A 26671-nucleotide genomic window follows, 5' to 3' on the forward strand; every position below is an offset into this window, starting at 1 on the left:
CTAATGCTTTGACATTTTGCTTCTTAACACTGCCAACAGCAATCCTAATTATTACAGCTTGCATTTACCCACAGCAGCTGATTTAAGCCTGGCCACTGGATTGTAATGGCTGCTCATCACCAAAAAGCCAGGTCAACTGGAGGTGTTTCAGATCAAGGACTGAGAAAGGCCTTGTACTTAAAACCTTTCTCCTGTGCTGCTACACAGATCACAGACACTTACTTCAAGTGTGTTTAGATAAGTTAATTTAGGCCTATACAGAATGCTCCCTTTTCATCAATGATGCAACTGTTTTTGAATAAGCTTTAAAGCACTTGCTTTCAATGAGTGCATGTAAAACTTCCCATTTTTGTCTTGAATCAAACACTGACGGAAAATGGGCCATCTCCTATCTAGATTTTCCTTGTAACTCACATTACTAAACAGACAGCTACTACAGACTCTATGCTGCTAGACCCTGCAGAATCACAGCAACTTTTATTCAGGCTGGGAGAGGCCTCCAAGATCACGGACACCAAACTCGGGCTGGTCTCCAGCACGGCAGCCCCTCCTCAGCCCCAGGTGCCGCCCCCAGCCGTCACTCGCAGGTTGCCCCGCCAGGCCCGGCGCCCCCCCCCGGGCCGCCTCAGCCGGGCCCGCCGCGAGGGCGGGGCGCGAGCACCTCCGAGAGCCGCCCCCGGCCCCGCGCGGCCCGAGCCAGGCGGGACGGGCAGTGCGCACGCGCAGCAGCGCACGAGGGCGGAAGCGGCGCCCCGCGCGCCTGTGCAAGAGGGGATTCCGCCAGGCGCCGCCGTACTTCAACATGGCGACCTAGGCCGGCCGCGCCAGCGTCACTGCGGGCGGGCGAGCGAGGCCGCTGCCGCCGCTGCTGTCGCCGTCATGTCCCGGCACAGGAACGTCCGAGGATATAACTACGACGAAGGTAGCGGTTATGGCGAGCAGGTGCTGGTGGCAGAGCTGCGGAGCCCGCCGCAGCTGCCGGTCCCTCCGCGCTCCCCGGCCCGTGCCCCTGCCATCGGCCGGCCGGTGGCCGCGGGCAGGAGGGTGTGGCGGGGCTCGCACGGCGGTAGGGGAGGGCCCGGGGGGGCTGTCAGGGGCGGTGGGAGGGGAAAAGCCGCCCCCTCACCTCCCCTCGGCGGGGGTTGGACGGGGCTCCGGGCGAGGCCTCTCCCCGCCCCGTGCCCGGCCCGTTTCCCGCTCGAGTGGGGAGGGTCGGGTACACGTGGCCGCTCTGCCGTCCAGGACCTCCTGCTGCTGCTGCCGGGGGCTCCCGGGAGCTTCCGCACCGGGAGAGCGTGCCCTTGGTACGGGGTTCAAGCCACAGCTGCATTGCCTTGAGCTGCCCAAATTGGCTCCGCTTTTTAGTAGCGGCGCTGACTTGAAAAAAGCCTCAGTATGGTTGAATCCATCCATCTTTAGTCTTGAAAAACTTAAAAATTTGTATTCACGGCCCAACTCTAGCAAAGTGTTACTGATGTTGATAGATAGGCGTTAACAGCTGTTACTTGAGGAAGAAATGTAATTCTTAACGATGGAGTTGTGCAATTAGGGATTAATCTCTTTTTCAGGCACCTGTCTCATTTTACTTACACTTCTTGCGTAGAATGAAGGAGTTCTTCCATAAGAACTTGGCTTGTGCCTGCAGTACTGCTGCTTTCTTTGTGCCCTGGGCCCATTAACTTACACAAACCATAAATCAGAGTAATTTTTTTTTCCTTGAAAGTATTTTTGTTGGCTTGGGTTGTGGAGAAATGGACACACTTCCCATTCATATTAAAGAGCCCTTTTGTGAGAGCAGCAATTTTGTTGCTTCACTTTGTCAGATTATTAAAAAAATGCAAGAAATGCTTCAGCCTGCCCCATCTCTTCTGTTGAGTGAACAGACTACACGGTTTTTATGTATTATAGTAGTACAAATGGGGTCTTGCACTCTGATACTGGAATTTCTTGGAAGTTGTAATTTCATGTGAGCTGTGCTGGCTGTGTGTTCCCACCTTGAAATTTCTGCTGGCGTAAATTTACCTAATATAGGCAAAATCCCGAACTAGACTGAGAATTTTACTGCTTGATTTTTTTCATCTTCTAGAGACCATTTTTCATCACAGAATGGTTGAAATGTTGATTTCAGCTGAGTCGCTGGCTTTTGAGAAGTTGAGCGTGCAATGCATAGTTAATTTCAGTGTTGATACACTCATCAGACTCTTGTAATGAGTTTGCTGAGATGCTCAGTAATTTGCTGTAGCTATTAAGTTCCTTTTTGCTATTGGAAACATGACTGTGAGGTTACGTGTCAGGTCTTTACCCTTGTACCACACGTTTCTTGTGTAGTCACACAGAATCATTTATGGCCCAAATGAAATAGACTTTGTGTCTTCTTCACTATTAAATGCAGTATGAGTTTTTTTTATGCTGCATGTGGTTCTGTAATGCCCAAATATGAGTTGCATTTCTAAGCTAAATATTTAGCTTAGTATTTTTTGGTTTCCTTTCATTGGCAGACTTCTGAGGCCTTAGGTCTTCTGGTCTTTATTTGACCATGTTCCATTTTTTCCCCCTCTCCTTTCTGAGATATTGTGATCATAACCAAATGTGATATTCCATCTGCAAATATCTTGACAATACAGCTGGAATGCTTTGACAGAGTAGCTTCTACTCTGTTCTCTGTAATTTATGTAATTTTTAAATTCTAATTTTTATGGTCAGTGCATGCTGTGGTCTGTCTTTTACAGCAATAAAGAATAAATGTTACTTGTGAAGCTGCCAAGTGCAGTAGTGTCTTTAATAATAGGTTGTTACTTTTTTCATGTATTTCATGATTACTTAGTGAAAATTACACTATTTTTTAAGATTGGCATAATACTGGGATTCATTTTTGGAGACAAAGGTGCATAACTTACTCTTTGTATTTCTTGATGCCTTTTTTTTTTTCCTGAGGAAAGAATATTTTTATCTTTAAGTAACTGTTTAAGATACTTGTTTTTTTGCCTGAAACAACTTTGCATATTCAAAGGGAATTGTGAATTGATTTTTTTTTGCTTTGCTGAACTTCATTTGAAAGGTGGATGGGTGTGAGCATAAAATAGAGAAGAAAGGTGAGAAATGCATAGGAATGGAGTAGAAATGCTGATCCTGAGTTGTTGAAGTAGAAATAGTAATTGAACTGCCTGTCTGGGGTGAACACTGAGAGGTCAAGCAAAAATATCAAGAGAAGTGCCATGGGTAAAGATTTGTGGAATGTAGAAAGTTAGACTTAGTCTGTGAGGGCCAAGGAGCTGCTGAAGGAGGAGGTGTGAAGTATGGTAGCTCTTGAAAATTTTCAGCCTAATGAATAGACTATTAAATGTTAAATTGTATTATTGTAAGAAAATTCTGTTATTGGCACTTGGAAGGTTATTTCTCTCCTAGGTAAGTAAACAGAACCTCACTCAAATACAGGAAATTCATTATTTCATAAAACCTTGTGCAAAACCTATGCTTTGAATTGTAGTATTATTTAGAAATTGTGCAGATTAATCTTGCTGTTTTTGCTTCATAGACTTTGAAGATGATGATGTGTATGGCCAATCAGTAGAAGATGATTATTGCATTTCTCCTTCAACAGGTTAGTTCAAATAATTATCAAGTATTGTTCATTGATATCTGTTCTGATATTTATTTCTGAATGAAAACAAAGTTTAAAAGCTAGTGACACTTTTGAAAAGTGCCTAGTGGCTATAATCCTGTTACAGTCAGTTATGTACTGTTAGGTATTGGACATTTGAAAGTCTCATTAGACAACTGGCCACATCTTGAGTCCTACATATGTATTATCTTAGATGGTTGGAATGTAGTTGTCAATGTAAAAATCTGCTCTGTGGGAATGTGTTGATAATCTTGAAACATTTGGTGTCTTTTCCTGTGGTTAGTAGGATCTACCTGGGCTTAACAGTTGTTATTGTGCACCTGGTAGTTGATGAATTCTACACACCTTTGAGTACATATGGGACAGGGAGTCTCATTGTGGGTTGCAGTGCTGTTCCTCTCATGCAAGATCACGTGGAGCTAATCAGCCTTCCAGCAATTGCAGTGTTGCAAAGTAGGTTTAAAACCAGCAAAGGCTGTGTGCTCAGGTAAGGCATAATTGGAGTGGCTCAGCCCAGCTGAATTCAGCCTGGCTGTAGAACTGTCAAGTTGTGTTCTCCAGTCAAGTCTCTGGCAAGATTATCAGTTTAGGGTTTCCCCAGATTTGGTGGCAGTGTTTCTAGAGCTGAATGGGCCCTGGAAATAGTACAGCTGGTATTGACTTGAAGCTATGCTACTGCAGGTAACTGGTTTGGATCTAATCCATCGTGACTGTGATGTAGTGTGTGACCTCTGGCCACAGGAACTTGAGATAATTAGGTCTTCTTGAGATAAACTCTGGTCCTCTCCCATGCTGTTGATTTCAGTGATGAAAATGTGCAATGTGTACCTTTTGCTCAAGTATAGACTGATAAATGGCAGAATCAATTCCTGGCTGTGCACAGTAATTTTCCTAAGAACTCTTTGTGTGGAAGCTTCAATGATAAAATAATCTGATGTAGATTGTATAGCAGTCTTAATAGTTGCTTCAGTTTCTGCAGTTGAATATGAAGTGGTATGAATGCATTTGGGAAACAGCTGCTAGAAGTTGCTACTTCTGGATATACACCTGCTGTCTGTATGGATATCAGAGCTGGGGAGAATATTACATGGCTTAAGGCAGTTTGTTTACATTATGCTTTGCACATTTCTGAGAAAGTATAATGACTGGGGCTCTTGTTCAGCAAAGAGTTTTAGCTGTATATGGATTAATGTTGCTAAATCAGAGTGAAACCATGCACTTGTTTAAAGTTTTTTGTGAATATGTGTTTTTACTCATGGGCTATATTTCTAATGAAATTCCAAGAAAGAAAGAGTGTGTTCAACTCTATTCAATTCTTATCAGTAATTTAACAGTCACATATTATAGTCACATACTTTAAAAGCCATGCTCATTTCATGCTAACTTTTTAAAATTCAAACTGAAAGTGGTTGAAAATTCAAATTCAAAAATGGTGTAAGGTTCTGAAGACATTAGGCCATAGATTTGTATAGAAAATACTGTTTCTCAAACCTGGAGTATAATCTTTTTTGTAATGCTGAACTTTGCAGAATTACTGCATTCCATTCATACAAGGATATTGCCCAGCCTGTAGTTTCACTGTGATGGCAACTTGTTTATATTCTAGCATGAGCTGTTGTATGCTCTGTGCAATCCTCAGTTAGTAGTTATTACACAGTAGTGTCTCACCACCCCCTTGAAACCACTGCAACAGTCCAACATCCTAACTTATTTTACCTTTAGTTATGTTTTGCTTTTAAAGGAGGAAAAAAATTAATTTATTTTTTTATTACTTTGTTTTTTACCTAATGCAGCAGCTCAGTTTATTTACTCCAGACGAGACAAACCAGCCACATTTGCTGAGCCATTAGATGAAGAATATGGCTATGAAGGTACTGATGCTGCTGCTGATTGTTTTACACCCACTCATCAGTTGACTGAAGTTGATAGAGGTAATTATAGAAAACAACTATCAGAATAATCTCTTACAAGAGTTAAAGATTTACTTAAATATCCTTAAATTAATGTTTCTTACTTGACTGACATTGCTCAAAATTTTGGAATCTTGTTATAAAACAATACCCTTCAGGGAGCTACCTTCAGTGATCATTCTTCAAGTTCAAAACTACCTTTTGTGTACTACTTGTAACTTGGTTGCATACGCTGAAATGTGTTCTTAGTTTGTTACTAGAAATAATGAGATTTTATGTGAAGTGGAGACATTAGAACAGCTGTACTGACAGCTCAAATCTTGACTCTTGAATATTATAACCTGAGTATTAGTATTAAAATGATTTCTTTTTGCTTTGCATTCCAAATTATAGCAATTAGCAGTATTTAAGGGGTTTTCTAAGTCTCTAATTTCCTTGAAAGAGTAGCCAGTATTCTGTACAATCTTTTCTTACCCTTACCTTTTGAGTTTGTGAGACTTTTGTTTCCATTCAGTCTTGCAGCCATGAGTTCCATGTTACAAGCTGAGTTCTGAGCTGAGTGGCTGGGGAAAAAATTCTTGCTTTTGTTTTTTTAAACTTGCTGCCTAATGGCCTAATTACTTGCTTTATGAAAAAGACTCACAAGTCTCTTTCCTAAGTATTAATAGTTATTACAGTTTTTAATGTTTTGAAAATAATTAGGATTGTTTTTTAAATATTGAAAAGATCAGACTAAAGTGTGTTGAAATTTGATACTTTAAAAAGTTGCAGAAAATTCAGAACAGTGAATTAAAAAGAATTTGGATTCCATGTCAAGTAAATTGATAGAAGTTAAGCTAATGCTTAGAGATATGGTTAAATATGATACATTGGGGAATAATATACATGTTTTTACAGCAGGAAATAAAGCTGTGGAGGGCAATTTGAAAGGATGAGCCAGTATAATGGTACATGTGATCTAGACAATGCAGTCCTCTGGCTTTGCAGAATGCTTTTGACAGACTCAGTCAGTTAAGACCTGGTATTGGAGCAGGAAGGAAAGTAACATTTTGGACTAAAAAAAGAGAGAAAAGAAACCTCAAAATATCCAGTTCTACTGTGAAAACAGCAGTGGTCTCACTAGACCTATTATGTTTAATACAGTATGTAGTGTTGGCCATTAACACAAAATTGTTGATGTAGCCAGGGTGGCTGCAAAGAGTTTCACAAGGTTGTTCTTGTTGGGTATTAGATAGTAAAATGGCAACCAGCACATTGTGCAGAGCTCTACCCACACTTGTTTTGCAGTGCAAATGTCTGGGGAAGATTCACTTGTTATTTGAATTACAGGTAAAGGGTGATAATATAAGTAACCTCATGGAGGTAGGAATTCTGTAGCGTTGAATTCCCAAACTTCTTTAAACATCTTCCAGGAAGTGTTCAAGTAAAAATATGTGGCTGTCTTCTGTTCTTCAGTTCCTGTTTTCTAAAATCTGAACTGGCAGAAACCAGGATTTCAGGAAGATTTTTTTCTGCTCTTTAGTGTTTGTATGGCTTCCAGTGAGTGGCAACCTGGTGAATTTTCAGTTTCTTATTGTGCAGCAAGTATCTAGTAAAGGTTTATAGTAGTTGCAGAAATATACTCCAAAGAAAATTGATTTTATCAGCCAAAAAATATATTACAGTTTCAGAACAGGTAAATATTACAGGTAGTTTGAAACCTGGCATGTTGATCCAGGTTTTCAGTTGTTAAGGCCTGAGGACCCTGAAAATGCTGTTTTACTTTGGGTGTTATTTGTAGCATCTGTAAGCACTTAAGATGTGCTGTTCAGTGGGATTGTTTGTTGACTTACTCTATTGCTTTGGATAATTTTAAGGTGATTATTTGTATTTCTTCCCTGCAATGAAGATAGTTATTTTACAACATCAACATATTTCAGTAGTGAGACTTCCTAGATTAATAAATAGTAAATAATATATTATTTATTAAAATATCTGAAGTAGGTCAAATATTCTGCAGGGTGTGGGAACAAAGTCTAACAGGGCAGTAAATGAGATTGAAATTAATTTCTAAAGGTTTTAACCCTTATTGTAATATTTTTCCTTCTGTTTGCTAATCAGAGGTGTGGTGCTCTGATTAGCACAGAGATTAGGTCATTGAAGACATATTTTTGGGCAGCTTATAACAGTAATGTGTTTCTTTCAGCCCGTCTTAATTCATGCCTTGATCAAATGAGAGAAGTTTTGGCAGAGTCCATACCAGAACAAACAATGGTGCAAGCAGTACTGGATGCTAAATTTGATGTACAAAAGGCTTTGGATCTTGTGCTTTCACAAGGCAGTAAGCAAAATGTGAAGACCAAGAATAAGGATGCTGTGATTTTAGCAAAGACTACAAAAGGTATACTTATATTTAATTGCTTATATTCAAGGTGATTCATTTCTATCTACAGTTAATTTGGGCTTTACAAACTGTGAAGACACTTATCATTGCAATAGTCATTTCTTGGAAAATGAGAGAAGACTGACTTACTATATGTGTATTCTAAAACGTTTCAAGGAAAGAGCTTTTCTTGAGCGAGAAGTCAAAATAACACTTCAGTGTCAGTTTAAATCCAAGCTGGGACCATCTGCAGTTCACGATAGATTTCTCATTTATAATATATGATTTAACTGAATTAATGCATGTCTTTAAATTTGGAAAGCATCTTTAAATTTTTTGTGCTTCTGTTATTTATTTGGTAAACTGACATCTCCCATCCCTAGTATCTCCCTTTATGGGTAGTGTCTATTAAGTAACTTTTTTATTCTGATTTGTACTAAAATATTTGTAGTCTTTACTGGCATTCTCTGCTGATTCTTAAAGTTCTTTATGTATTTCAGTAGATACCTGTGATTTACATGTAGAACGTTCCTTACCTTTGGATGACACTTAGTAATTAAATGCCTTTTCATGTTTCTTGATTTTTTTTTTTTGTTGCTGCTGTCAACTTTAAAAAATGGGATATTTCATTGTGACTGGACTTCCATCTGAAAATTATTGGCTATTGTAAGGTAAGGAGACTTACATTGTTGTCCAGAAATGTGTGTTGATACAGACAGTTTCTCTTGTGCAATAGACAGTTTTGCTGACAACACCAACAAACCTGTGTTTGGAAACTTGACAGACAAAAGTGATTCAGCTCTTTATTCTTTAACTACAAATTTTGAGAAATCCAGTATACCTTCATGTGAAAGGGAAGGATTGAAATCCTCTTCACCTGTTCTGTCATCTGCGTTCAGTGATGATTTGTGTAAAGGATCATTTTGTGCCTCTGTGAATAAACAAGCAGAGAAGCAACTACCAGAAAGTGCTAATGCAGTAAGTTTGGTTCCTGACAGTCAAGATGTTTACTCTAGGATAGGAAATAACCCATTGAAGTACAAGGAAACACAGGACTTGAAATCCTTGCTGATGCAGAATGTGGTTTGTGATTCTCTGAGTCCTGAACGCAGCATTCCTCTTTTTTCCTCAAAAACTTCTGATTGTAATAGTAGTGCAAGTTTTTATAGTCCTCCATGTTTAGGAAGTGCTTTAGGAAACTTGGCTCTTGATAATAAAGTCAGTCATACTATAAATAAAAAGAATGAACTTGAAAATTTTTCTTCACTTGCACAAAGTAGAAAGCAAGAAAGCCTCTCTTCAGACATGGCTGCTTTGCCAGTGTTAAGATCTGGAAGTACATCATTGGCTGACTTGCTTCAGGAGCACCAGGAAAGCAGTGCTAGCCACTGTTACTCTTTGGCTGATCTTTACACCCAGTCAACAGCAAGTCTCACTGATAGGAAGTTGGGAACCTCATCATTATCACAACTAGTAAGTCAACCCCAAACTTCAGGTGGGATGCCAGAGCTAACAGGATCTTTGTCTTCTCTTGCCCTTTCTGAAGTTTGTCCAGTAAAGGAGGTTGAGAATTTATCACTCTCGGATTTAATAGCAGAGACTATTGAAATAGATAAAACTCAGCAAAGGACGGACTTGCCCATGCACAATGTAATTGAATCGAGGCCCTCCCAAGGAACCAGCATTGATTTAAGTGTCCTTTTAAAAAATGCAGGTGTATCTACAGAGAAAAGTGTGGCAGGACAGTCAAATACCTTAAGTCCTGAAATGAAACTTGTAAAAGAAAAACAAGGAAAAGGTTCTGGTTTTGCCAAAGCAAACAGAAAACCCAAGAAAGGGCATGGTGGTCTTAAGAGGCAGGATTTGTCCCTTTCATGGATCAAGGCGCTGCGTGCAAGACCTTCAGCTTTTGCTTTAACCTTGTGCCTCCGTTATCCTCCCAAAGGGTATAAGCGGCGCACAGTTGGGATGCACAAAACTTTCCTATACAGTAGACAAGTACAAGATGTAAAACCCAAGGAAACTGGTCCTACAATAACCATAACACCGTTTGACTTCAAAACAGCATCTCCTGATGATATTGTGAAAGCTAACCAAAGAAAAGCTTTTACAAGACAGTAATGAGAAAAAAAAAGGCATCAGTGTTGTTATTGAATTGTATTTAAAGAATCAATATAGGACCTATTTATGATCCAGAGTTGATTTTTTTTTTTTAATTTTTTTTTAATTGACATATTACAGTTCTTGCTGATAGGTAGAAATTTGTATGTGAACTTTTAAAGTGCTGCACTGAATATCCTAATTTTTGCATAATTTTCACTGACAGTTTAACATTTTTAACTTCTGGAAAGTCTTGAACTCTATTATACAGATGCATGTAAAAAATTCTGTAAACACCATTAGTCTTCTTGAAATATCACTTTAGGTGTTGAAGATACAGTTCATTGGGAAGAACAGTGAATTTTGTAAAGTAATTTACTTTTGCTATATGGTGTATAGTTTGGGGAGCAGGAACCTCAGTTTATATTACTACTGTTTTATTAAATGTTCTTAAGGTTAGATTTTCTGATAAAGGTATGTTATTAAACTGCCAGTCTTGTAATGGATGTTTCCAGTCAATGTCATTATTCTATCTTTATACTGATCACACTATTACAACAGAAATGCCTTTAGTTTTTAAAAGCCTCAAGGACCTCAGGTTTTGACAGTTCTGGTTGTGGTAGTACATGCGTAGTTTTTGATAGGACCAAATTTATAGGGGAGCAAGCAATTAAATTGTTGTGCCCCGTGACTCCAGTTAGCTATCAAAATGTGATATCCAGCATTTTAAACCAGCAATTTTATAGATATGTACATGCTGCATGTATTTCATAAGAAGATTCCCTAGGATTCTATTGTTTATTCTCAAGTCTTTCAGAGAAGTGCCGAAGTTTCAGTACTTTCAACTGTAGCATGAGTCTTTGCTTTATGGGAAAAAAAAAAAGGCAAAGCCTAAGTGCTGTTTGTGTCTGCCTCTTGTCTTTTTTGATAAAAACTTCCTTCAGAAATGGAAATGCATTCTTTTCTGCTGTTTGTACACATTGGTGTTACATTGAATCTTTAGATGAAAGATCCAAATCAGAATATTCTGGAATTACTATGGTGCCCTATTATTCAAATTAATAGCTGCATATATGTTTTAACTTTCCTTTTAGCACACATTATGACATCTAATATATTTCTAGTGTCATTGTCAGTATTTTAAATTCAGAACAGCAATAAATTCAATAGAGATACTGCTGCAACTTGAAAAATGTGTGTTCATAAACTTACGCTGAACTTGGCAGCTAGTATGAAACAGTACATATGACTTTCATCTAGTTTTAACCAATTTTTTTGAGCATGTTCGGTCAAAAAAAAAGGACAAAACTTTTAGGTTTATTTCTGACTTCAGATTACACTATGACTTTGTTTCTAAATAAAATAAAACAAAACATGTTCCAGTTCTCTCAGGTACAAATTTAATGGTCTGTTTATTTTGCTTGTTTGTCTAGTTGATGCATTTGTCACTTAGCACTAAGACCAGTGTGATCTTTGACCTTGTAAATGAAATTAATGTTTCTTACCCTAATTAATAAAAGTTTTATGTAATGACAGTGCTGCAGTGTTTATGTTCCAATAGATGTGTTAATCTATCCTAACCTATTTGGAGTTCCTTTAAAGGACTAAATAATACAATCCAGTGTATATACTATGATCTGATAAGTTCATTAGCAGGAGCATAATTGATTTCCTGAGAAGACTTTCTATAGAATCCGGTGGATACTGATTGTACTACTGATGGTTTTATTGATTAGTCATAATAGCAAATTCTACTGTGTCAAAAATATGAAGTGCTTTTCAGTGATCTCTTTCCCTGAAGTTAATCCAAGCTTTAACTTCCCCATGCTTAAAAATCCAAGTCTGTTTTTCCTACTGACCAACGGGTCCTGTTAGCAGAGTTTGTAGTTACACACAATTTTGGGAAAAGTGAGCTTTATTTTTCTAGCAGAGAAATTCTAATTTTTCAACATAAAATATGAGTGCAAAGTTTGGCATTGTCATGCTTGTTGTATTTGTAGGTGGTTTTACTTTCCCGTGTTTCAAATACTCCAGAAGACTTTATTAATGTCAGTAGAGATTTCTAATATGTGTGGGTCCTTTAAAATTGAACAGATTTGCTTTCCCTTTTAAATCTTTTCTTATTTTCTTTGTCTAACTTTGGTGCTGGTCTGTTTTCTCATTCCCCTGGTTGCCCTTATTTGCATAAAACCCCTTAGCATTTGTTACCATTTTAGAGCACGAACTGGACATACAACTAAATATAAGTTCTGTGGATACCATTGGAACAAGTGGTAGGGGGCAAAAAGAACATCAGCATTGTATGTTTATCATTGATCTTACTGTGGGATTGTTAGCTTAGTAAACAACTTTGGATCTTGTTAGGCAGCTAGATTTTCATATATAATTACTTTTTCATTGGCATTTGACTCTAGTGTTAGTGGTCATGAAGGGGCAGTATATGCTGTTCAGTGTGTAAACAGTAGGGGAGGGATTTTTCCTCAGTTTGCAATCCTGAATCCTGAGGTGAGCCTTGAATTAATACAGACCTGCAGGCTAAACATTGGAGAAGGTAGCTAAGTGGTGGATTAACCTGAATTCCAATTCATTTTCACCAGAGATTTATTTTCATGCCTAGACAATTTTATAGTTTTGTTTTTCTAAACAAAAGGTATTGTGTCACTATATTTGCTTTTTAAATTAAACAGGTATTTTAATAATTTCCTTAATTATTCCTTTAATTATTTACTGAGAATGAGGTATATGGTATCAAGGACAAGTTTAATTGTGTTGGAATACTGCATGATATGGTATGGGGCATTTTTGTGTAACAACTGTGTTTGGCCTTTGCACTGAAGGGTTTGTGCCTAATGAATATTAGAATTCTAGTAAACTAAATCTGCTGTTTTATGCTTGACATGGTGAGCTTATTTTCTTAATTCATGTATATAATCTCCCCCCCCCCCATTTTGCAGCTACTGTCTATCTTTGGCTAATATGGGTTAATTGTGTTACTTGTTTTGGAATTCACATATTAACATTGCAAAATACTTGTCTGTGTTTGCATATAAACAGAAAAAGATAATATTAAACTGCATAGAGGTACTACTGTGTACTCCTAAGGCATTTAGTACATCAAATCTATTTTGTGCATAATTTTTAAATGGCTGCTGACTATTTTTAATACAAAATTGGATGTTGCTTTATGTATGTAAATAAAATGCATATTATTAAAGGACTGAGATAATTACAATTTCTTGTTAACTCACCTGACAGAAATAGAGTTGAATGTTCTGTAATGTTTATGTCTGTTGTGGAAACAGGCTCCAGTTCTTGTCCAGGTTTGCATGGGCATTCTTTGCACAGAAGATTCCTTTGGAGAAAGTAAGGCAAAATCTATTTGGACAGTTCTCAAGATCTTAAGTTTCACGTGCAGCAAACTGCTTGAATTTCTAGAACTGTTGAACAATAGTATTTCAAAATGTTATTTTTAAGACACTAATTGGTGCAGGGGCGTAGTCTTTGCAGTCTTGTGTTTTGCCCTGTTTCCTTACTGTGCCATTCAGAAACATTTTTCTGTAATCAACAGTTTCTGAAAATCTGTACTTAGGCAAACTTAATACTGCAAAAATGACTATCTGGACAAAAGATCTGTATGAATATTGGATACGGCTTGTCTTTTTATGAGACATATGTACTTTATTACAGTGCCATTATACAAGGGCAGTAGTTCATACACGAGCTAGGGTTATACAGATACTCAGTCACATATTTTTCAAATCTAAAGCACCCAACTTCTCAGATTTTAAAAATGTTTTTGTATTAGGTTTGATTATGGATCAATATTTCAAGAAAATATTTCATCCTGTTGTAATTCATGTAGTAAACTTCCTAAAGTGCTGAAAAGGGATGAATTGAGTTTTTATGGTTATCTTACTTTTTTTTTTGTTTCATTTTGTTGAAATGTAGACAGCTAATGAACTTAGATTTTATGTTCAATTTACTGCATCCAGATGATAGAAATGACATTAGTCCAAGTCACCTATTTGCACTGGAGAACAGTGTGAGGAAACAAAAAGCCAATGGTGATTTATTTATTTATTTAATTACACTCTTGTCTTCCCAAATTGCTATTTCAATGCAGTTCAATGGGAACAGGTCTCTATTTTATTATTGCTGTATTATGTAGCAGTTGCTCCTTTCTGTGGTCTGTTCAAGTACACCGTATTACCAAAAAGTAAAAGCTAATTACAGTTTGTGATTTTAGGTAATTCTTAAGATGAACCATCTGTATGAAGCTGCTCATCAGCTTCTAGTGTCATCATGGAAGGGTTCTTTATCTGGTTTGTGGATTCGTTACGTTGCATGCTTAAAAATGGCCCATTAGAAACAATTTTCAGTGGCTTCTGAGGTATGTCAGTAGTTTGTTGCTCAAATAATTGGTTAGTATGCTTAGTGTTGGCAGGATTCCTTTAGAAAATAACCCATTGCCCTAAGTTTCTGGTACTAATAAGACCAGAAGATGACTATAACCTGTAAAATGGTTGTAGTCTGTAGATATTAAAGTGATATTTGAAAGAGAATCTTTGAACCATTTCTTAAGAATTAGACTTATGAAAACATAATGAAAATTATTTTACTCTTTTGTAAATGAGATGGAGATTTTAGAGAAGAGTTGCTCATGAAGTATTTACTCATCATCAGTGAGGTCCCAGCTGACTGGAAGCTGGTGAGCATTGTCCTGATTTTCAAGATAGGTATTAAGGAAGACTCCAGAAACTACAGACCCATCAATCTCACTTCAGTGTCTGATAAAGTTATGGAAAAGATTTTTCTGGGAGGTATTGAAAAACATCTGAAAGACAGCACAGTCAGTGATCACAGCCAGTATGGCTTTATGAAAGTCCTGTCTGATTTTGTTTTATTATAAGGTAACCTGCCTAGTTAGCCAAGGGAATCCAGTTGATGTAATCTTTTTGGATTTCAGCTTTAGAGACTCTCACAGGATCCTTCTGGACAAAAAGTCCAGCATGCAGCTGAATAAACACATTGTGAGATGGGTGAGCAGCTGGCTCATGGATCAGGCACAAAGGTTTATAGTGAATGAAGTGACATCAGACATCTCTAGTGAGGCTCCGTCCTTGGCCCTGTGCTCTTCAACATCTTTGTAAATGTCTTGGACACAGGACTGGAAGGGATAATGAGCAAATTCACAGATGATGGAAAACTGGGAGGAGCTGCAGACTCCCTTGAGGGCAGGGAGGCCCTGTAGAGAGACCCCAATAAATTGGAGAGTTGGGCAGTCAGCAACCAAGTGAAGGTCAACAAGGGCAAGTGTCAGATTCTGCACCTGGGGTAGTACATACAGACTGGGGAATGAGAGGCTGGAGAGTAGTGCCATGTAAAGGGGCCTGGGGATCCCGGTAGTGGCAAGTTGAACATGAGCCAGCAGTGCCCTGGCAGCCAGGAGAGCCAGCCATGTTCTGAGGGGCATCGGGCACAGCATGGCCAGCCAGGCAAGGGAGGGATTGTCCTGCTCTGCTCTGAGCTGGGGCCGGCTCACCTCCAGTGCTGGGGGCAGTTCTGGGTGCCACAACATAACAACGTTAAACTACTAGAGAGCATGCAAAGGAGGCCATGAGGATGGTGAAAGGGCCAAGAGGAGAAGCTGCATGAGGAGCAGCTGAGTCACTTGGTCAGTTCAGCCTGGAGGAGACTGAGGACAGACCTCATCCCAGTCTCCAGCTTCCTCATGAGGGGAAGAGGAGGGGCCGACACTGATCTCTGTGATGACCAGTGACAGGACCCGAGTGAAGTGCCTGAAGTTGTGTTAAGGGAGGTTTAGGCTGGATATAAGAAAAAGGTTCTTCACCCAGAGGGTGGTTGGGCACTGGAACAGGCTCCCCAGGGAAGTGGTCACAGCACCAGCCTGACAGAGTTCAGGAGGTGTTTAGACGATGCTCTTGGGCACATGGTGTGACTCTTGGGGTTGGTGCTCTGCAGGGGCAGGAACTGGACTTGGTCCTTGTGGTTCCCTTCCAACTCAGAATATACTGTCATTTTGTGATTTTTGTCAATGTGTGGACATAATAGCTGATGAAGATGGATATTATTTTGATAATTTGAGTCTTTTTATCCATAACATGAAAAATATACAGATTTCCCTTTTTTGACTGGTGGCATATGTTCTTGACATGTATAGCATTTCTCAGGTGTCCTTTGTTCTGGTATTAGATATTCAGAGATTACAATTTGAAACACAGTCTTGTAGTAAATTGTTCTCACTATAGTTAAGACAAGCAAAGATTTTTGTTTCAGGAAATGTAGCTGGTATTTATGGGTTTTCTGAAAAATCTTTCTTAAAATTCAAATTTCTAAAAAGTATTTTTGTGAAAATGGTACCCTCAGTGAATAACATCTACATTTTTGTTTAATTTCTGCATGTTTTTTTTTCTAGCTAAACTACATTTTCATTTCTTTTTGCTTGTGTTAGTGTTATAGAACAAACAGATACTGGTGATTGAGCAAGGTTCTATTCCATTTTAGGCACCATTAACGGAATTGTTAACCACTTTATGACATTAAGATTTTTGATTTTAGTGATGCTTGAGCAAGAAAGAGGTCAGGTGTCTGTAAATGTGCAGTCCTTGCAGGAAATAAAAAGCTCTGAGAACTGATTCTGTTTGGTTTGGTTGTTGTTGGGGCAGCAAGGAATCTAGAATTGAGCTGTCTTTGTGGTGGCACTGTCTATTTTGTTTTATAGTAATTTCTCAAGAATAGCACCAAGAACAGTTCTATTTTTTATAAATATTTAATAAGAAATAAAACTTCACAGTTGAGTCAAAGTTGAAAGTAAGGCACAGAAAGCTGAAAAGCCTTACTCATGACATGCCAGATAATCTAGGAATAAAGCACATGTCTCAAATCTAGGTTTGTAGATATTGGGCTTTACTACTTTCTTTTGCTTACAGAGAAGCAGTTAATAGATATTAATAGAGAAACAGATATTTCTTCACTGACATGTATCTTTGGTTTATGCTTTTATTCTGCATTTATTCAGAATTTTAACATAACTGGTAATACAGTGTAGGCAGTTTCAAGAAAAGAATAAATAAAATTGGCAGGTGCTTACCTTGCATTTTGTTAATGTTTCTTTTAATTTTCTGGGGGTTTTTTTGCCTCTCCTGTATAAGTATCTTCCTTTATTTTTGCTTTACATCGGTAGCAGTTAAAAATGAAAAAATCACACAAACATCACCACAATGTGACTTGATGTAATTAGCTCTTTCTTTTTACTCAGTTGAATGCAGCAAGCTTTGGTTTTGGTTCAGAATGATACGTTTTTCTCTTTCTGTGGACAAATACTTATTTGTTTTCTGTCTTTTTGTGTTGTGATGGTCATTGTGATAGTGGTTACTTCTTAGTGCAAAGTGTGAGAATGCAATTACTGTGCTTTAACTTCTGGTTGTGGTTAATGGACAAATGAAGTTGGGAGCCTTCAATGACTAACACAACCCAAGCAAAACCAGACAAACTGATACTTTTGGATTTTATTTATAGGGAGAATTCCAAAGAAGAGCAAACTTTCTGAAGTTTAACGGTGATGTACAATATATTTTCATTAGCTTTATATTTCCTCATGTTTTACTGCCATTTATCAGATAAGGCTCTGATGCTTTGATTTTGCTCATTTGAAAATCCATTGTTTATACATTGGTAGCTGAGAAGAAATTTTTATTCCCATCTTCAGTTGGATGTGGTAACTTTTCTGTAACATTACAATTCTCAAATGCCTGCTATAGAGATGAGGACCTGTTGTACTTAATTATACTCAGATATGTTATGCATTCTGTCTGTGACAAAGAAAATGCGTTCTTTTCTCAATGGAAATGTTTGAAATCTGACATGATATATCTTAAATCATGGAAAGTAAATGCGAATTTAAGACTTCCGTGTTTTGGGTAAGAAAAATATATACACAGACTTTGCGAAGTTACTGAATCTTGACACGGAGGTACTGTGTGGGTTTTAGAAAGGAAGTGGCTTATTTCAGGGAAAAATGTGTCACCAGCAATGAAAAGCTTTTTAAAATCCTTTGAAATACATTTTTGAGATTCTCCTCATACATACTGTACACCTACACTGGAAAAAGTGACACTCCAGGCTTTTTCTGAGTTTTCCTTCATGGTCCTGTAACACTAGTTTGGTTTAGTTTTGTTGGGATGAAGTGTAAACCAATACAAAGTCATTTCCATAGTTGACTGTATCATGTATAAAAATTGGGTGTTTTGTTTGAAAGCTAAGAGAACTTGGATGAAACTAAAGATGATTGTGTCCTTTTTAGAACTTTGGGATTCCAGAAGAACCAGAGATCCTGGGGAAACCGTAGCTCCACTTGTTCTTACAGTGTTCTGTCTCAGTCCATTTAGGTCACGGTAAAGATCAACTAGCAACCAAGAAAACTTGGTTTTCTCAGTGTCTTTAGAAGGTAAAGTGAAGAATTTACTAAATTCTCAGATGGGATTGCTGGAGTGTTGGGAATGTATGATTGGAGTCAGATTTTTTAAAAAATCCTGTTTTAAGGATGGATGAATCACTGCTGCTGTAGTGCTCTCATGGATCAATTTAAAGATTGTAAATCCTACCTGAAGCTGTACTTCAGGTTGTACCAGAAGAGTACTCAAAGCGAGGGAATGCCATTGGGAATGCTGACATGGGAGTGTTTCGCAGTTGAAAACTAGTGCATTTCAACTCTAGAAACTAGTAAGACATCTAAACATTAGAAGTGGCATATGCATATCCAATCCAAAATAGTGGGAGCCATTACTGGTAGAAAGGAGCTTGAGTGCTAACAGGAAACCTGGGAAAATTCAGAAAATAAGTTAAAAAGTAAAAACCAGGATGGTGTAAAACTGCAGGGTTTAAACACAAAATTACTTCACAATGTTTATGCTAAGGGTCTTTCACTACAAATACTGTTCCTTCCCCAGAAAATTTGTGTCAACTATGCAAACTTCATCTCTGTACAGTCTTCTGGATGTGTTTCTTCAGTTTTGTGGATGATTCAGAATTGTAACAAAGCACATTAGTTCCATAGTCTAGTGTATTATGGCACATATATATCAGACATAACAGAAATGCCACCACTTGTGTTCCTCTATTTACACCTGAACTGTTTTCTTCTTGGGTGACAAGATATCACCCATTTTTCATCACCTCAGCTTCTATGTTCACAGCCTTTCAGTCTTCAGTGAGGACACTTAAAAATATGTGAAGTGCCAGTTTCCTTCCTTCTGTTATACTTGTGATGATTGAAATGGCCATTAAAATTAAAACTCATGAGTCCACTGTCAGAAACTAATGCTTAAAATACCAAAAGCTTGGAAAACTAGCTGACTTTATTGTGGAAAATACTTGTGTCTGCAGAAGTTGTAATGCCATATTGTCAAAGACATGCAAGAGCTTTGACTGGTTGTTGCTTCAGTTCTTTTTCTATGTTTTTTACTGTCTATAGGAGCTCACCCTAAGTGGAAATTTTGTATCTAATTAATTCCAAAATATGAGTTGAAGTTATTTTGGGTACTCCTTGTTGGAGTGCCTGCTGCAACTTTTTGTGGTTTTAGAATCACATTTTCCTATTTTTAATGTTTCCTCTTCCCTATTGCTGACCCACATAAACAGGAAAATGACTAACTTTGCTTGTCCACTAGGCAAGATAATGTAACTGTGGTTGAGTTGAAAAAAAAGGAAAGTGCTACCCAAAGGTCTTAAATAAACACTTTTCAAGGCAGAAGTGTGCTTTAAATTTTATGCTTTTGGTGCTGTTTTTATGATAACATGTATGCAAACAAACTATTGCAAGATTGTAGGTGCTATCTTTGTGCTTACAGGTGCTACTGTAAATGTGAAGTGTAGAGAAAAACATGAAGCAATGAACTTGAGTTCATGCGAGTTCCCTTCTAAAGTCATGACAGAGTGAAATGCACTGCTTCAGGCTGGAAAATGAAATTTTTCTCATGTTGATCTGCGTCTGATAAGTCTTCCAAAGCTTGTCTAAAACTATAGGCTGTACTTTACTGTATTCAATTTTGCTTCTAAACTCAGATATGCAGCTTTTGATAAATCAGTTTGTGTCTCTGAACTATTTTGGCAACGGAGAATAGAACCTCCAGTGTTATGTTTTGCATTACATCTATATATAGGTTGTTATTTTCTAAATATGGGTCTCTCTTTTTCAGGTTATAGTAATATTAGGTTTTAATTTTTTCTAGTCTTGATTAAACAAGTTCATCTTTGATAATGCTGGAAATCAGATAAGTTTGGCTGACACCATATGAGTTCATAGGAAAATATGGAATAAATAAATTTTCAAAGTAATAATATATATAAGTATTGCAAGTATAGATAAGTAATGCAGATAATGTAAAACATGGTATAGTTAAAAAGAGAAAGCATTCTTATGCTGAAATGTGGTGCTACTTTTATGATTTTTTCCTAAATTTAACACAGAAGAGGTAGGGTTTTAAAGTTGAATTTCATGTTTCTCAAATGTATGCTGCTGTGCATGTCACGCAGCTTTTTTGTACCTTGTTTACTTCAGTTTGGCCAGTATCTATGCTCTTCCTTGCAGTGGTTTCCCTGATAAATTCAGTCAGAGCCTAATTCTAGGATTTTGTATCAGTTAGCCACTCAAAGGCCTACTTGCAACTAAATCACCAAATTAATGGTAGGTTCTCTAAATCCTTAGCAATGTTCAGTGTTGCATACATAATATATTCCTCAGGGAAATATATCTTTCTGGTATATAATCTGTTGTAACTAGGTGTTTGTACAAACTGCACAGCAATGGTCCAGGAAAACTTCATGGCTTTTCAGATAGCTTAAGATTAGTCTCTAAATTTGTAGTAATAGTTGTGTGAACTTTTTTCAGTTATATATTTTCTGCTAGTATGTTGATTTTGATACTGTGGAGGTTCTGGACTGCAGATAAATTAAATACCTTTGATCAGCCTACTGCATTGCTGCAGCTTAAGTCTGTCTTGCAAGTTAAATTCAGAGATCTTTAGCAGTTTCACACGTAGCATTTGAATATTCTTTGGATTGCCAGTAAGATACTTAAATAGGAAAGAATGCTGAAGTTGGTGGTTTTTTGGGTTTTTTTTGGTTTTTTTGGGGTTTTTTTTTTTTTTGGTTTTTTGGGTTTTTTTTCTTTGTATTTGTATTAGCCATTGCTTCCTTTTCATTTCTGCCCTTCCTCAAATGTACTCTATTTATGAACAGGACAAGATGACAGTGTGGCAAACTATTTATGTTTATTTAGGGAATGAGTAGGGTGCTTTCCATTAGAATTAAAGGAAGCAGCAAAAGTAGCTGTTGAATGAAACCTGTTGATTTTACAGTGAAGACCTACAGAAAATTTCACAAAAACGAAGTAGAAGAAAATTATGTGATAGTAAAGTATGAGTTAGTAGTATCAAACTTCTTTATCTGAGAGTTTCTAATTCAAGCTTTGAGAATGTGGTTATCCTCTCCTGCAGATATATTTGGTTATTACTTGTCTTTGGTTAAAGATAGCTACTGTTGAGTAGGCTTGTGTGTATGATAATTGAACTTTCATTTGTGTAGCACTGAGGACAAAACTGAGATTGCACTCTTTCTTTCCAAAAGGCTGGAGTTGCTCGAGTTTAGGAGGTACATGCAAAAAAAAAGTGTCCTTTACAGCACAGGAATATCTGCCAAGTCTACCAGCAAGAGATACTAGTGGTGGTGTAGCTAGTTATATCAGAAAAGCTGAGCTTTGAGTGCCAGTAGTAAGATAGAATAAAATACTGGTTCACCAGGATCGTTATGAGCAGTCATGGTCTCTTCCAGTTGTGAGCAGTCACATGTGGAATAGCACATTATGTTACGGACAAATTACCAAGAACTAGCAGATATGAGTGTTACTGGACTTGAAGCCTCGTTTCCCTTTGTTTCTCTTCTGATGTTCCACCATGAGTGGCAAATAGTATTGAGAGGGGAAGATGTTTAAAGTGGTATCTAATAAAAAATAGGGGAAGCATTCTGCTAAATAATACCACATTGTGACATGTAATCTCTAGTAGTGAATTGTAGATTTTGAGCATATTATAACATATTGATGGTGCACCTACAACCTTTGGTTTCATGATGTAAGAACACTGAAAATAAAATTAAGCTGGAAGGAGGAAATCTTAAGTGTTTTCTCCTGGTATTATGTTTTTAAAATTGAATGCCTCTAGAGTACTTAAGCTGTCCCATCTACATATAAATAATTTGTAAATCTAATAAAAAAATGATTTTAGGCTGAATCTGATATAAGAAAAAGTGTTAAACTTTACTTTGCTTTTCTGAAATTTCTAGGGAAGAATTGTGATCCTGCAGTTAATTTTTTAACCTCCCCACTTAATATGTTGATGTTGAGTAATAATGCAAAATTGAACCAATAGCATGACACCTCATCCCTTAATTGGAAATCTTGGAACAGTTAAGGTGGGGAAGAATAGGTTGATCAATATTAGTCTTATTGGAGAAAAAATGCAAAGGAGAAACAGCACCTTGTTAATTATTTTTCTTCGTTCTCTTAAGTGTTTTTTCTTCATTATTTTACATTTAATCCTATTACAAGAAGGGTGTATGTTCACTCAGAATGTTTCCTTTGAACAGATTGTGTGAAATGTTTAATTTGACCTAATTTGCATGTGCAAAGATCAATGTATTTTAGTTCCTTTTGTGTCTGATTTGTTCTTTCTTAACATTTACTCTTTCTGAATGGTATAAATTTGAACATTTTACATTTTAGCTTCAGAGTGATTATTCAAGTAGCTTTTAGATGTATGCATTACCTGATATTCAAGATTAGAGAGATTAACTGAGATTTAAGAATCAATTTTTAAAAATAAACTCAGTTAATCTATTATTTAACTTTTCACAAGGTTATGCATTTTCAGAAGCTGCCTAAATTTTGGATATTAACAGATTAGTTGGAATAAGAGGTTTTGGGTAAGAGATTAGTTGCAATAGCAAAAGAGGTAGGATTTTCAAGTTACAGTACCTTTGAGCTATTCTGTTTTGTACAACTGTAAATACCATCTCTTCTACTCTATTGTATTTGATTACATCTCTGGTGATTAGGAGCCTATCAGCTCCTAGGTCTGGGAGTTATGTATTGGCACCTGTCACCAATCAGAGGTACCTTTTCCACCATTCATGTGTATCATTAATGTAAGTTATTTATAGTACGTAGATATTTACCATATGTAAATTTACATTGAAAGTGAAAATTCCATTCATTGAAAATGAAAATTCCCATTTTCTTGGGGACATAGGGGCAGGCCCTGTTCTGCTAGATTGCTTTAAAAAGTAAGAGCAAATATTAGGTGTAAGATCTTGGCTCCTATTTCACTTCTTATTCTTGGGTTCACTGAGCTAACAGCCTTGCATAGAGCACAGGTGTTTCTGAAGATGAGCTTAGAATGTCAGTCTTGTGTTTTACTGGGTTTATCTTCACTGGAGCCTGCCTTCCAGCATCATTACTTCCATTCTGGTTAATACTGTCAGCTTTTTCCTTGTCAGTTTCCTCAATTTATTAAAATTGCTCCTGATCAAGAAACCCAAACGCTAAACATTGTCTTTTGGCAGTTTGGAAAATTACTGTGTCTAATTTACTTGATCAAAGTAATACCTTTTAATGATTTTTATTTTGGGATTTAAAATAACACACTTGTTTTCACTGTATTAGAGAGAGGTATTTTGTTGTTAATGATTTCTTTTTTGTGTTCTTGTCTCTAATTGTAGTTTTTAATACAGAGAACCATAATACTCTTTAGTACATTTTTTTATATTATGACTATTTAGAATATTATTTATGTTTCACAAGAAAAAAAGTTCTGGAACTTTATTAATCTTTGTTCCTTAGTATCTCTTTCCACTGTAGCAGTTTTCTTACTTAGTGAAAGCAGCACAATGCCCTGAAGCAATTCTTCTTGAGTTCGGATCTCCACTATGGCTATGGACTGTGGAATTCAGGAGGCATTTTAGTATTTGTAGCAAAAATGCAACTAAGGTTTGCTTTGAGTTCTGTATATGAACAAATACTGAACACAAAGATGATTTTGAACTGAGGCTCACACCCAAAGCTGGTTAGTAGTTATAGTGAGATGCTTTTTAGTGGGAATGTTGTCTCTTGCTTAAGTAGAAGAAGAAAGCCCCCCAAAACATCAAGAGTCTGAACATTTACTGTGGTGTGGGTGATACCCATATCATCCACAGTTTCTGTCAGGTATAGTAAAGACTTTGTACTTAGTTTTGCCACATCCCTGAAAAGTACCCTAACTACTGGCTTGGGAAGATGTCTCCATCTATGTTGAGTAGGAGGTGATGAGCATGGCAAGGATGATCAAGAAGTCAGTTTTATCAAACCAAAGCAAAACCCCTTGAAATACAAACTGCTCCATATAATGTACTTCCATCTATTCAGTTCCATTTCTGCTGGCAATCCTATACCTCCACTCCTACTCTCTTTACCTGTAATGAAATTCTAGTAAATACTATTTTCCCTTTATCTTCATTATAGGTAAAGCATTCAAAATGGGAGTATTTGGCTGACATTTTGTAAAATATGTAAGTAGAATATGTCTATGCTTTTGTCTTTTTAAGGGGAAAAAACCCACAAAACTGAAAGGGGACATTTCTGAGGATTTCCTGTTTGATTGCCATAAACTTGCAAGCAGAAGTGCAAAAGTCAAAGTCAGTCAGTGAGTTTCTCCCTTGTACTCATGAACAACACTAGATTTTTTGATTAAATACATTTGTATTTCAATTTACAGTAGGGGATGGGTGTTTGTGTGCACACAGTATTATGAGTAATTGCTGTACGGCTGGACCTTGTTTTGTTTTTTTTCTTTTAAAAGACTTATACTCACTCAACCTGTTGAACACTTGCTTCTTTAAAATCACATCTTACATAAGCCCCTGAACTGCTTTTTTCATTATCAAAAATTTTTGATATATGATTAGGCTTTTTGCCTTCTGAAGCCACCCCCTCTGAAATGTGCCTTGTGCTCTATGCATTGCCAGCCCCAAAGTCATGGAGAGGATCTGGTGTGATTGTAATGTCACCAGCAGAGTGAGAGGGTTGAGAATTCAGAGAACCTAAATTTAAATAAGGTTTTAGCTAGTCCTGCCTACAAGTTCTCACCACACAAAATTTTTGCATTTTTCTGGACCTTAAAACTGCTAGAAATATTTACAGCTTAAACAGTTGTGTAGGGCTAGTAAATACATTTTCTTCTGCAACTTTAAAAGGCTATCTCATTAAGTTTCTGGAGAAAGTTTGAAAATTTGCAGAATGGTTGTGGAAAAGCTGAACAAATGTAAGATGATTTTACTTTTTAAATAGTGTCAGTTTGCTTCTATGTTTTTTGTGTTCACTGTTCTTAAATTTCTGTTTCATACTGAAGTAGTTTTAGTGCATAAATAAAAGTTGTGGATCAGGAAAGCTTTCTTTTTGTAAAATGCCTTGCACTCCTTCAATACAATCAACAGGAATGTACTTGCATAAATAATGTCAACATGTAAAGGGTATGATGTTTCTGAATTATCTGAATGATGTGCAAATAGCACCATCCTCTGGCATTATAACATTAGTTATGAATTAAACCTGAAATTGCTATTTGTTATTTTTGGAAATTTGATACAATTGTAATAGAATGTACATACTGTACTTTCAGTTTTACATACTCATTTTGGGCCAAGGTTTAACAGAAATTCTGGTAATTTGCATGGAATCTGTGTTCTGTTCAATTATGTGACTGGGTAAAGGGGATATCTTTTTAGGGTTATCCTGCCCATAGTGCTGACTCTGCTCTTTACATGACCATTTATGGTAGGAAGTTGCACTTCAGAAATATCAGACTGAGCTTTTTGTAAATCTCACTGAAAGACAGTTCACAGTCATTTAAGAAAAATTCGTTGAGTTAGAAAACACCACCAACGACTTATGGTTGTGTATTTGGGGGAGAGTAAAGGTGCTGTTACAGAACAACTGCAAATATCTAATAAATTATTTTTGCAGGAGATCGTAGCTTCAGTTACGGATTGAGAATGGGTATTGTTGGCATTGCTAGAATGCAGAGCAATACACCTCCCACAAATTGGGTTTCAATAGTTACAGGATGAGTTGTGCTGAGTTACGGTCATGTGAAGGGCTGAATTTTAGTCCATTGAACTATAAGCAGTAGGTATGAGAAATATCACAGGGACATCCTTTTGAAAAACTCGGTGGATGAGAAAGTTGCTGTTTTGATCGTTGAGTTCCTATTGGACCTTTACATGTCGGAAACATCTAAAGGAGACAGCTGATGCTTGGGTTCTCTCGAAAGGAAAACACGCACCACCCCCCAGTCTGCCCTTCTGCACAGGAGAGCTCTGTTCTTTTACAGGGGAGGTGTTGGCTGAGTGAAACTGGAAATCTTAAAGAGTTTTGCTATAGCATCAGTGCCTGTCTAACAGGCACTACTTCCCCTAACAGATGAACCATGAATGCAAACCAGACTAATTATCCATATTTCTGGAAAGACTGTACCAATGGTCTATGTATAGAACTGGTCTGTGCATTTCTTTGCCGTCGTGTGTTGCTTAAACATAACTTCATAAAAATTGAAATGTTGATTTAAGCAT

General features: G+C 37.2%; 1 protein-coding gene across 4 annotated transcripts in view; it reads left to right on the plus strand.

Annotated features, from left to right (window-relative positions):
* Positions 1–726: 726 nt before the first annotated feature.
* The window catches only part of HBS1L (HBS1 like translational GTPase), a 59049-nt gene continuing 33104 nt past the window's right edge, over positions 727–26671 (plus strand). Inside the window, exons 1-5 of one of the 4 annotated variants that reach the window (XM_071436202.1) lie at positions 727–922; positions 3536–3601; positions 5416–5553; positions 7718–7912; positions 8571–8729. In XM_071436202.1, the coding sequence (XP_071292303.1) occupies positions 880–922; positions 3536–3601; positions 5416–5553; positions 7718–7912; positions 8571–8729 (601 nt within the window). In that variant the 5' untranslated portion in view covers positions 727–879. The remainder of the gene's footprint in view (positions 923–3535; positions 3602–5415; positions 5554–7717; positions 7913–8570; positions 8730–26671) is intronic. The other 3 variants (XM_071436194.1, XM_071436181.1, XM_071436191.1) reach the window with 3 other exon arrangements.

The sequence above is a fragment of the Agelaius tricolor genome, unplaced genomic scaffold (genome assembly GCF_023055355.1).
Source record: "Agelaius tricolor isolate 1412-34295 unplaced genomic scaffold, bAgeTri1.0.p SCAF_1, whole genome shotgun sequence".
In the NCBI taxonomy this organism is placed as follows: Eukaryota; Metazoa; Chordata; class Aves; order Passeriformes; family Icteridae; genus Agelaius; species Agelaius tricolor.